The sequence below is a fragment of the Colletes gigas genome, unplaced genomic scaffold, assembly GCF_013123115.1.
Source record: "Colletes gigas isolate AHSC1104 unplaced genomic scaffold, ASM1312311v1 Colletes_gigas_Sc00015, whole genome shotgun sequence".
NCBI classification, from domain to species: domain Eukaryota; kingdom Metazoa; phylum Arthropoda; class Insecta; order Hymenoptera; family Colletidae; genus Colletes; species Colletes gigas.
The window spans coordinates 6,162,363-6,174,552 of NW_025106644.1; the positions used below are offsets into that span (position 1 = coordinate 6,162,363).

At 47.6% G+C, this 12,190-nt stretch overlaps 1 protein-coding gene across 17 annotated transcripts in view; it reads left to right on the plus strand.

Moving 5' to 3' along the window:
- LOC122400028 (nesprin-1) overlaps window positions 1-12,190 on the plus strand; it is an 88,798-nt gene that overhangs the window by 21,897 nt on the left and 54,711 nt on the right. For 15 of the 17 annotated variants that reach the window (XR_006259322.1, XR_006259324.1, XR_006259325.1 and 12 more), the window contains 8 exons: window positions 43-5,583; window positions 5,650-5,938; window positions 7,693-8,212; window positions 8,305-8,753; window positions 8,830-9,025; window positions 9,222-9,296; window positions 9,668-9,820; window positions 9,891-12,138. Coding sequence is in view for 11 of the 17 variants with exons in the window: in XM_043401218.1 (XP_043257153.1) it covers window positions 43-5,583; window positions 5,650-5,938; window positions 7,693-8,212; window positions 8,305-8,753; window positions 8,830-9,025; window positions 9,222-9,296; window positions 9,668-9,820; window positions 9,891-12,138 (9,471 nt within the window). In the remaining 6 variants the exon portion in view is untranslated. The remainder of the gene's footprint in view (window positions 1-42; window positions 5,584-5,649; window positions 5,939-7,692; window positions 8,213-8,304; window positions 8,754-8,829; window positions 9,026-9,221; window positions 9,297-9,667; window positions 9,821-9,890; window positions 12,139-12,190) is intronic. The other 2 variants (XM_043401225.1, XM_043401216.1) reach the window with 1 other exon arrangement.

The following is a 12,190-nucleotide window of genomic DNA, read 5'->3' on the forward strand; positions in this document are numbered from 1 at the left end:
CTCGTTGTGTATTTTAAAATGTCAACGTGTTTGTACGTTTAGGTGACAGCGAGAGCGGGCCGGGCAGGCAGCTACGCAACGACATCATAAACCTCGAGAAAACGCTCGAGATGCTGAAGAAAAGTATCGTGGTTCAGAAGGAAACGGCCGCGCAAAATCTAGAAACATGGAAGGAATACGAAAAGGGCATCCGTGAGCTGAAACCCTGGATCGAGGAGGCGGAATCGAAAGCAGCCACGATGGGTAGCAAACCCACGACTCTGCCCCAGGCAGCCCAGATGCTAGAAACCGCCAGAGCGTTCGAAACACGATGCCAGCAACGCTTGCCGAAAATTCAAGAGCTGTCTATGATCGGTCAAAGGCTCGCAGGGAAAACGTCAGCCTCGGACGAAGTAGACGCTGTGCATACGCGTTGGAACGCTGTACACGACATAGCCGTTCAGGCGACCACCAAGCTGGACAAGCTGGTCACATCGTGGAACAGTTTCGAGTCCGAGATCAAAGAGTTCAACGAATGGTTGGAAAAGTCTGAAAAGATGGTCCTCGTAGAGCCTAATACCCAGACACCCGAAGTGTCGGTACTGGAGAAGGAATTGACGCGTTTGAAGGACTTCAACAAGACGATATCCGATCACCAGGCTCAATTGATATCGCTCACGCAAGTGTCCGATCACATCAGCCACGGTTTGTCCCTCGAAGGAGCCTCCAACTTGAAGGCTCGAGTCTCCGATATCAAATCCCGAGTCAGCAAACTGGCCGACACCGTCAGATTACAGATCAATAAGGTTTCCGATTCCCTGTTGGCGCGGCAAGAGTTCCAGATGAAGATCACCGATTTCGAGAACTGGATGTCGCGATTGAGATCGAACATCGCGGAGATCAGCGAAGCTACGGTGGACACCGTCGACACTAACCTCCAAGCTGTGCACGCTTACATTCAAGAACACTCGGAGAAGCAGCCCAGTTTCGCGGCGATCTACGACGAAGTGAAACAACTTTCGTCCAGAGGATCGGTCGTCGAGGCGGCTGCCCTCGACGAAACCTACACTACATTGGCGAAAAAGTACAAAGCACTGGAAGACGATCTGCGAGAGAAGAAGAAGGGTCTGGAGAAGTGGATCGAACTGTTGAGCTGGTTAAACGACGCGAACGGGCAGCTCAATCACTGCAAGTACGAGGCAGAAGCTAGAAAGCCGACCGTCGCGGATTTGGAAAGATTCTCTTCGGAGTTGCAATCGATATACGATAAGATAGATGGCTGGAAACAGCACGTATTACCCGACAACGCCGTGGGTATACAAATTCGCGACAAGCAAGGGAAGCCGTTGTCGGCCTCGGGTCTCTTGAACGACCTAGAGAACAAGGCTATAGCTCTGAAGAACGAGATATCCGCGAAACGCGACAGGCTCGAGAACCTTGGCGCCAGATGGACCAATTTCCGAACGCTGCAGCAAAATATCACGGAAAAGATACTGAACACGCAGACGGCTCTTCAGGAAACGGTTTACAACGTGGACTCCTGCAAAGAATTGGCGCCTGCCGTGGACAAGATCGACCGACTGATCGAGGAACACCAGAAGAGAGAACAGGAAAAGGAAGTGCTCCACTTCGAAGGCAGTTCCTTGATGAAAGAAGATCAAAGATCGACGACCAACATCCAAGTTGTCCTCTCTTGCGTCGATGCTAATTGGGAAAAGGTAAACGAACTTCTTCGAGAGCAGAGGAAAAAGTACGCTGACATGGACACGGATTGGAAGATTTACGAGGAAGCCAGACAGAGGCTGATAAAGTTCATTGACGAGGCAAGAACTCTTTGCCAATCCGTGAAGGGAGTTCCTTACGATATCACCCAAGCAAACATCAATTTGGAGAAGCACAAGAAGGCTTTGGAAGTGCTGAAAAAGGGTAAACAATTCTTGGAGAAAATGGACTCGAAAGCTCAACAGCTGACGAAGGAGGCGTCCCTGATGCCCAAGTTTAATTCGGAGTTGATCGAATCGGACCTGAACAAAGTTCGAGTCCAGTATCAGGATACGTACAACGACATAAGTGAAAAATTGCAGGCCTACGAATCCCAGGTGATCATCTGGAAGCAGATAGAAGAGTCAAAGTCCGAAGTGACAAAGTGGCTGACCAATACCAACGATGCTCTGACCACTGCCTGCGATCGTTTGCTCGACGCGGAAAATTGCCAGGCTAGATTGGTAAGATATCGAGAGGAACTACCGACTTACCAGCAACTCTATCAGAACGTCGTCGCAAAGATCGGGCAACTGATCAAATTTAACAACGACGCGGACGTTCCTACCTTGAATTCTTTGCGGAAATTGTTGGACGACCAGTTCAAACTGGTCAAGAGCTCGGCGGACAAGCTAGAATCCTTGACCTCGACCATGAACGAAAGAGAGAGAGCAATCAGACAGGAGATGAAACGATGCGGGGACCAGATCTCCAAGATCCGAGAAGACATAATAAAATGCGACGACCTGACTGGCGAAAACACCAAGATCCTTGGTCGAATCAACAAGTGCCAGGAGCTTAAAACCGAATTGGAACAATGCGATTACGCTCTGTCCAAGGTCGAAGAGACCCTGACGAAAATGTCCACGGAATATCCGAGCATTTCGCGATCCAGTCTACCCAAGGAACTTCAAGCTCTGCAGCTTCGAAGGGACGGCGTGGCTAGTCACGCGAACAAGGTGATCGCAACGTTGGTAGCGTTCCTCACCAAACTCTACCACGAAAAGTTCGGAGCTCTTCAGCGCATGGTGGTGACCCTGAAGGAAAAAGTTGCTTGGTGCGAGCCCGAACAGAGCAGCGATCGTTACAATCTCGAAGTGAAAATGGCCTCGTTGATGGACGTGGAGGCCGGTATTATGGACTGCACCGGCAGAAAGGAGGACACCGATGCTTCCTTGAAGCTTTTAGCGTCCGTCGAGAGCGCCGAAACGATGGCTGCCCTCGAGGCTGATCGCGATAGAGTCGATCTCGATCTCGAGTCCCTCAAGTCCAGCTACGGAAAGATTAAAAACGATCTGGAACGGAACATTGCTCTGTGGCAACGCTACGAGCTCACTTCCGAGAGCGTTCTGTCCTGGTTGAAAGAGAACGAGAACAAGATCAGAGCCGAGGCGTCGGCGCTGCTCAATATCAACGACATCGAGGAAAAGATCGCTGAAATGACCGATATGCAAAACACGGTTACGGAATATCAGACCGAATTGAAGGAGCTTTCCGCCCTCGCGGAAGACATCACGAAAGTCAGCTCCGAGTCTAGAGTGAATCAGTACATAGGGCATCTAAACACTCGATACGAATACGTGGTAAAGTTCTTGTCCCAACACTTGGACAGACTGCGGGGACTAAAGGAGAACAGGGATCAGTACGCGGCGAACAAAAATAAGCTGGTAGCTTGGCTCGAGAACGCTGAGAAAACGTTGAAAGCCTTCGACGAAATCACCGGGCCTAAACCTATCACGTTTTATCAATCGCGGTTGAAGGAACTGAAATGTTTCGTCGAGGAACGAGAAGTCGGACAAGCGATCTTGAATCGAACCGCCGAAGCGGGCGAAACTCTGTTCGCTAGGATCACGCCGGATCAGCGGGAAATGATCAGAGCCGAGTTGAGAAACTTCCGTAATCGCGTGGACGCTATGGCGGATCGCGCCAACGTAATCTACAAGAAGATCGAGAGCGACATGATGCACAGATCCTCGTTCGAGGACAAGTTCTTCCAAGTGAAGCAGTGGCTGGTGGACGCGCGGAACAAATTGGGAGAGAAACAGGATCTATTGCCTACGCTGCAGGAAAAGAAACTAGCTCTTCACGTGTACAGAGCCGTCGCGCAGGACGTGACCGTTCACAAAAACATCCTCCAACAGCTTCAAGAGAGGCTGAGTACAGCACCGGACGACGACGCGAGCGAAATGTTGAGCAGCGTTATCGAGGCCTACGAGAAGCTATCGAACGAGGTCCAAGGGCGAATAAACATCGCGGAGAAACATGTGTCGAACCACGAGGCGTACCTGCAAACGTTCGAAAAGACTCGCGATTGGATCAATACCGTGATAAACGAAGGCTCGCCGATCATCGAGGATTTCTCCGTGGAACGAGACACTGCACAGAACAAAATCGTTTCGATAGAGAATTTGTTGCAGCAGAAAGCGGAGGGCGATCGAATCCTGTTCGAGTGCAACCAACAACTGAACATCGTTCTCGAGCAAACCTCTCTGCCGGGTCATCCGGCCCTGCTGACCAACTTTGAGCAGCAGAGCAAAATTTGGGATGACTTCCTCAAGAGATGCGTCGCCGCCAGAGACAAGTTGAAGCACATGTTCGATCAGTGGTCCGAGTTCGAGAAAATCGTGGAAAGCTTGGAGGCCTGGATCAAGCAAATGGAGACTCAGTTGAAGGATCAGAGTCTGAAAAGCACCGAGGAGGCAAAGAAGGCCCATCTTCGGAAACTCAAGTCTTGGGAGGAGACTATAATCGCGAAGGGGTCCGAGTTCAATGCTGTGATCGAGAAGAGCCAGAGCATAGAAGCCGAAGCAGATCTGGCCAGAAGGGTTTCCAGGCAAACCACCAAGTACCAGGCCATTAAAAATCAGATAAAGGAGGCCGTGATGCGGTACGAGCAGTTCGTAAAGGAGCACAACACGTTCAACGCCAAGTACGAGCAACTGTTGCAATGGATCAATGATATTCAGACCGAGTTGAAAAGGCAGAGCGAGATCGTGGGCGATTTGTCTGTTTTGCAAAGCAGACAAAAGCAAATTCGCGATCTCAGCGATACCAGGACTAAGGAAAACGCTCGTTTCGAATCGGTGATCGATCTAGGGGAGAAACTGTACGTTCACACGTCTCCGGATGGCCGAGAAATCATCAGACAACAGCTGAGGAACCTGCGGACGCTTTGGGATGGATTTTCCGAGGATCTTCAAACCACCATGCAAAAATTGGATCAATGCTTGATGCACTTTGCAGAATTTTGGTTGTCTTACGAGCAACTGAGTACCTGGCTCCGAGACGTGGAGCGCGCGGTACACCAGCACACGGAATTAAAATGCACCTTGGAAGAAAAGAGGGCACAGCTGCAGAATCACAAAATCATGCATCAAGAGATAATGTCCCACCAGTCTCTGGTTGAGTCTGTCTGCGACAAGGCTCAACAACTGGTGGATCAGACCAAAGACACGTCTTTGAACGTCTTCCCGCCCTCCATCAAGCAGCTTTTCCACAATATCGTGGCCAAGTCGAAGGACTTGCTAGAGAACCTGGCCGACTGCGTGGAAAAGCATCATCGATTCAATCTACAAGTGAAGAGCTTCTCCGATTGGCTGAACGCCGAAAAGGAGAAGCTCGCAGAATGCAACGACGTCACCGGAGAACGTGCAGACATTTCGAGGAGACTCGCGACACTGGCGATGCTCAAGAACGATCAGATGCAAGGAGCGGAACACCTTGGAAAGCTCAAGGAACTGAGCGATTCTGTGGCTAAGAGGACCGCGCCGAAAGGATGGGACGCCATCAATAAGGAAATCACCGTTCTCGAGGGCAATCTCCGTCAGTACTTGGCCGAAATAGGTAATTACCTCCAACGAATCCTATTCGTTACTTACGAATTTATTTAATCGATCGTTCGCCTTGCAGAATCGGTGGAACAAAAGCAAAGAGCGGCATTGCAAAAATGGCAAGACTTTGAGGATAAATTGGAAGCGCACACCAAATGGTTCTGCACTATGGAGGCCGCGTTCAGAGATCAACAATTGCAACCTACTTTGCAAGATAAGGAAGTTCGTTTGCGAGCTCTGAAGGAAAAACGCGATTCTATATTGAAGGAAGAATCCACGATCGACGAGTTCGTCGATAAATCTCATAGTTTACTCCACGCAAGCGGCGTTGAACGGATCAAACCGATGATCTCTCAAATTAGTAACAGGTAACTGATTCAAACGTATTTACTATGCGTAGATCACGAAAAAAGAAGCAAAAGTCTATTTACCGAGTACACGAAATATGCAAAATATTGTTTACATGCATCATAATTCATTTTAAAAATATTATATTATAAATTTATTCTCGAAACATAACGATACGTACCTGATATATGATTGTTTCATATTTACAAAGAAAATAGAAAATGATAATGATTGTAGCCACATACCGATCGTCGAACAAAAATTAAAAGTGCAGTTAGTGCCACTATCGATGAAACGCCCGAGTTTAAAAAGAAAAATAGTTTCAGCTGCATCCGCTAGATGATGCGACATACATATGTTAGAATTCGCGTTTTTTAGAACGATCGAAAAATGCTTTCCTTGTCTATTCTAATCTCGCGATGCTTACAGTATTAATGCAAGTACATTAACGACGTTATTTTACATTATTACATACTTTAAGACAAGAAAAAGGTTTCGTACATCGTGTATGTGGCTACAGAATAAACCAAAAGACAAATTAAAAGATTTTACTCACGTTTGATGAATTTCCTTCCGAATTGATCAGCAATCGCCATGACATCGATGAAATTTCTTCCGAATTGATCAGCAATCGCCATGACATCGATGAAATTTCTTTCGAATTGATCAGCAATCGCCATGACATCGATGATGTTCTCCTTCTCGCGTTCGAACTTGTATCCATAACCTGTGTCAAAAAGAACAACATGTTTTAAACATATTCGTTGAAACAAACGCATGCTTACCATAATTAGGTACAAATCTAGCTGAAAATAACTCGTAAACGATTATGATTTAATTAACAAATAGTATTAATTGGTACGGGGCGGTGAACGAAAAAATAGCACGAAGCCGATTTGATTTTTCTCGCAATGTCGATTGAATTTACAACCAAAAGTTTATTAAGATTGAACTGAGGCACCAATAGAGACTTTACGGAAGTAGTATCAACAATTTTTAAGAATTTAAAAGTGAAATACGTACCTATAAAGTAGAGAAGCCAGCAACACGTCCACTCGCGCCACTTTCCAGGGAACAAGTCCAGACCTGCGCCTGTCGATTTAGGCGCGGGGTGGGGGTGGTCGACGATGGGGTCCAGTTACTGCTAGAGTCAACGTTAGGCTTCCATTGCTGTTAATACTTGTATAAGAAAAGTTTATCACGTTAGAAGCTGTATTTTCATTAACATTCTTGATACATGCAACCTTTAAAAGTAAGAAACAAAGAGTACCTGGCCAATGTTTTAATTTCGAAGCGATAAATTATGATTACACTTGACTAGCGTAGTTCCTCCATTTATTCGTCCTTTCGAATATCTTGAAGTTTAAAACTTGATGCTTGAACAATACGATTACTTAATTTTCGAATCACAAGACCGTACAATATGCATTATGCGTAAAATATTACACAAGTATGTATTTTGAAAAAGAACGACGATGCATGTAGGCACGTACGAGCACTTTTGTCGTATCGGCATGCACTGATTAGTGCTGCCAACTAGCGGTAGAAAAGAGAAGTACACTTTTCTTAGAGCGCGGAATTCTGCGCGATTTTAAAACTCCTCGGTTACGAATAGTATTGTTACTAGAAACAAGAAGTTTTATTTAATTTGAAGGAGCAGCTTCACATCGTTGCGGAACAGCCTTCACGTTGCCGCAACGATGCATCTTCAGTCCGTCGCAACAATATTAATAATCGTGGCTTGATGAAAAATCATTGGATTTGAATATTATAGGTATCAACAGCTGCACGTGCTCAGCAAAGAGGTAGTTACTCGATGTCAGAGTATCGTCGACGACCACCGAGCCTACGAAGAAAAATTGAAAGGTTTCGACGGCTGGCTCACTCAGCTGGAACAAAGTCTGTCGAGTCTGAAGAAAGACGAGACCGGTAGAAATTTGGAAGAAAAGGTATCGCGTCTGCAAATACTTCTAGCCGAGAAGGAGCAAGGAGAACACCGCCTGGGCGGTCTGGTTTCTTTCGGAGAGAGGATTCTTGCCGACACTTCGGCCCAAGGACGAGAACTTATTCGCCACGAATTGAGACAAGCTAGGGAACGATGGGACAAGCTCGCGGAGGGAATAGTCGAACAACAAAAGAAACAAGATACTCAATCTTTGCAGTGGTCGAATTATCAGGTGACTTTGCAGCAGATCTTGGCTTGGCTGGACGCCATGGAAAGATCCGTGAAACAGGATTCATCCATCACTTGGTCCTCCCTCCAGGAAATTAAATCTAAATTGCTCAAGAGCAAGGTAATCGCGTCTATATTTTACGTTACTCTTTTTAAAAATAAAGTAATCGAATCTCGCCGGAGATATATCGTTCGTTGACGAAACTTTTCCAGGCAATGCATCAGGAAATCTTGGCCTACAAGCGCATCATCGAAGGCGTCTCCGAAAAGGCTAACGCGCTTACGTGCACCGTTCAAGCACCCTCCGACGCCCAGCAAAAGGCTGCCTCGGTCTCCGAAAGATACGAAGACCTGGTCGACATGTCGCAGAAGAACATATCGAACTTGGAGACCCTTCTGGACACGTTCCAACAATTTTACGATCTTCAAAAGTCCTATCAGGATTACCAGAAGCAGCAATGGGAACAGTTGGCCAACTATAGCGACTACACGGGCAACAAGACCGCTCTTCAGGCTCAGTTGACTAAAATCATGGAACTCCAAGACGGTCAGAGGGAAGGGGAATTGAAGCTAAACATTCTGAGCGAACACGTAGCGCAGAGTGCTCATAATTTGACACCGAGATCGCTAGAGACCATGGAAAGAGACCTAGCTACGTTGAGGTAAAGATCAGAGCTTGTTTAAAGGGAACGGTTCTTCGATAAAGAAGAAACTTTCCAACGTTATTTTGTCCGACAGATTCGAACACAAGAAGTTCGCCACTGCTGTGAACGATATCGTCCGATGCATCGAGGAAAGGATTCAGCAATGGAGCGAGTATGAAAATTCGTTGGAACGCCTGTTGGCCTGGCTGACCGACGCGGAATCTTCTTTGAAGAATTACTCTTTGAAGAACACGCTGGATGAGAAGCAGGAGCAGCTTGAAAAGTACCAGGTATCGTTTTAAAATCGTTTCTTCTATAATTAATGGTTCGGATGGTAAGGGAGACACACTATGCACGCGATCTTATTTTACACCACGATGTACGAACACGTTTTTCTTTGCCAAGAAGAGGAAAAGATACGAGAGAGAGAGAGAGAGATCGAAACAATAAATAAAGTCAGGAATTGTATTTGGTAAACTTTCTTAGGCACTACAAAAGACCGCCTTGTCGTGGGACACGGAAGTCACGGAACTGGTGGCCCTCGGAGACCACCTCGATCAAGTAAGGAGAAAACCTGAAAATTCTTGTCATGAGGCGTGTGGACACTTTTGTACAAATTTCTCAATACTGTCCTCTTCTCTTCTTCTTCTTTTTCTTCTTCTTCTTCATCTTCTTCTTCTTCTCTGGTCTTACTCTACGTTCTGTTTCTATACTTCTTTATGTGTTTTTTCGTTAACGATTCAGTGTGATTTAAAACAATTACGTACCAAGCAAGAAAGATTAGTTTTAAAAAAATACTCGAAAGAATGTTTTACAGTACTTTTTTGCGTTTTCTTTTTTCTTTTTTTTTTGTACTACGCATCTACGCTATAAGACATCGATATTTTAACGCGCATACGTAACGTACATCTTAGATGCGTTTCACCCTACAGATGTTGATAGTGAATCTCCGACAAAACGAAGCAGAATTTGACAGAATGAGCGACGAGTCTTCGGAACTTATGCAAATCAGCGGCGAGACCAGATTCTCCGCCAGCGTTCAACAGATTACTTCTCGTTTTCAATCCATACAATCTACCGCTAAGGTAACGTAACTCTTCTTTACTGAACGATCCTGCTTCGAGTTTCACTTGGCTATTAACAACGGAATTGTAGGAACTTGTTAAAAAATGCGAGCAAGCGGTGGCGGACCACGCCGCCTATCTAGAACGCTACAAGCAGTGCTCGGAATGGCTAGCAAACACGCGAACATCTTATCAATCCATCAAGGACGACTTGAGCAGCGCTCGTCAGGAACTAGTCTCGAACGTGGCGACCCTGAAGGATCTTCTGGGACGGCAATCTTCGGCGACCCTCTTAATAAACAACACGGTCGAGGCTGGAGAGCGATTGTACCCAACGACTGGCATGGAGGGCCGTGAAATTGTCCGTCAGCAACTGTTGGACCTTCAGCAAGCCTTCGAGGAACTGTACGACAGCATCTCGTCGACGGAACGCGAGCTTCAGTCGAAGATATCGCGATGGTCCGGCTTCGACGAGTCGAACGAGGCGTTCGAAGAGTGGTTGAGAAGCATCGAGACTCAGCTGAAACCGGAAATAGAACTGAAGACGACACTGGACGAGAAACGGGCCCAGCTGCAGATTTACCGCACGTTCCTGCACGACGTGCAGTCCCACCAACAGGACTTGCTCGATCTCCGCGACAAGGCTGACAATCTGCCAGATTCTACCGACAAAGTGACCCAAACGTTAAAGAAATTGAACGAAAGGCACGCAGCGGTACTAAAGCGGGCCGCGGCGTTCGTCGAAAGATACGAGGGTATCGTCAGCGATCATCAACAATACAGCAAAGCCGTTCTGGACACTCACGAGTGGCTGGATGCAACGCACAACGCGGTGATATTGTGGGGCGACACGGAACTCGAACGAGTGTCTCTGCACACGAACCTCGATCGTCTCAGAAACCTCCTGCAGAGTTTGCCGGAAGACAAACCAAGGGTTCAGCAGATCCGAACGCTGGGAGAGAAAGTGATACCCGGGACTTTGGAGTCTGGCCAGATCAACATTCGCTCGCAGATCGATTCGTCCCAGCAGGAGTGGGAGAGTTTGGTCACCGCCGTCAAGTCCACCATCGAGACGCTGGAGAACAAGCTTCAACAGTGGAACGAGTTCGAGACGTCCAAGGAACGATGTCTCGCCTGGATGAGGGAAACCGACACGAAGCTGCACGCCGTGGACTTGAAGGCCACGCTGCAGGAGAAGAAAGATCAGCTGGAGCTGTTGCGCACTCTTCAAGGGCAGGTTCGCGCGAAAGAGCTGGAGATCGACGCCGTGACGGAGAAGGCCCAACAGCTGCACAAAAACCTCACGTCTCGCACGACCCACATGTCGGAGCTGAGCATCAAGTACCAGCAAATCTCGAACAAAGTGAAAGACTTGAACAGCCGTTGGCACCAGTACGTCACCACTCATCAGGAGTTCGACAATCAAGTGGCGGAGTGCACCAGGTGGCTGGACGACATCAGGAAGAAGCTGGCCTACTGCTCGGACCTCGGTGCGTCTTCGCAAAAGGACCTGGAGAACAAAATGGAGATAGTACAGGACCTGCTGCTCTACAAGGAAGACGGATTTGCCAAGGTTCAAGGAATCGTGGAACTGGCTCAGGCCGTCCTCGCCAACACTGCACCGACCGGACACAAAGCTATCAACGACGCGGTTGGAAAGCTTCAGGAACAGTGGAGCGCCTTAGCTTCCAAGATGTTGGAGGCCAAGACCAACCTGGACGACTCCATCAATAAGTGGGCCGGACTCCTCGAGCAGATACAGTCCATGAACAAGATGGTGGACTACATGCAGACGGCTCTCAACGATTTCTTACCCTTCCAGACGACCATGTCCGAGAAGAGGTGCCAGCTGGAGTGCATAAAGACCCTGGAGGAGAAGGTTCGATGCGAAAACATCGAAGTGGACAGCCTGAAAATGAAAGTCGCGGAAATGATCGCCAGCGGACCGCAAGGCTTGGCCGCTTCCCAGGCGCAAAGTATCTTGAACAGATTCGACGCGCTGTTCGAGAAAATCAAGTCGTTGCTGGCTGAACGAGAGGAGCAATACAAGGATCATCGACTTTACAAGGAGGCGCACGACGATATCATTAACTGGTTGAGCCGGTCTCGCGAGAAGATCCCGTCGATGAAGCAGAGGCCCCTCAGCGATAAATTGGCCATCGAGAACGCCGTGGCGCCGTTGGAGAGCTTGTTGAACAAGAAAGCTCAGGGTGAGCTGCTCGTCGAGCATTTGCAACATACTGGAAAAGTTGTTTGCGCGAGCACGAGTCCGCAAGGGCAGGAAATCATTAAGAACGAGGTGCGCGCGCTTTCTCAGAGTTTCGAAGAATTGTTCAAAGGTAAGAAATATGCTTTCCAAGATTTTGTTTCATCGTGTTTAGTTCGATTCCT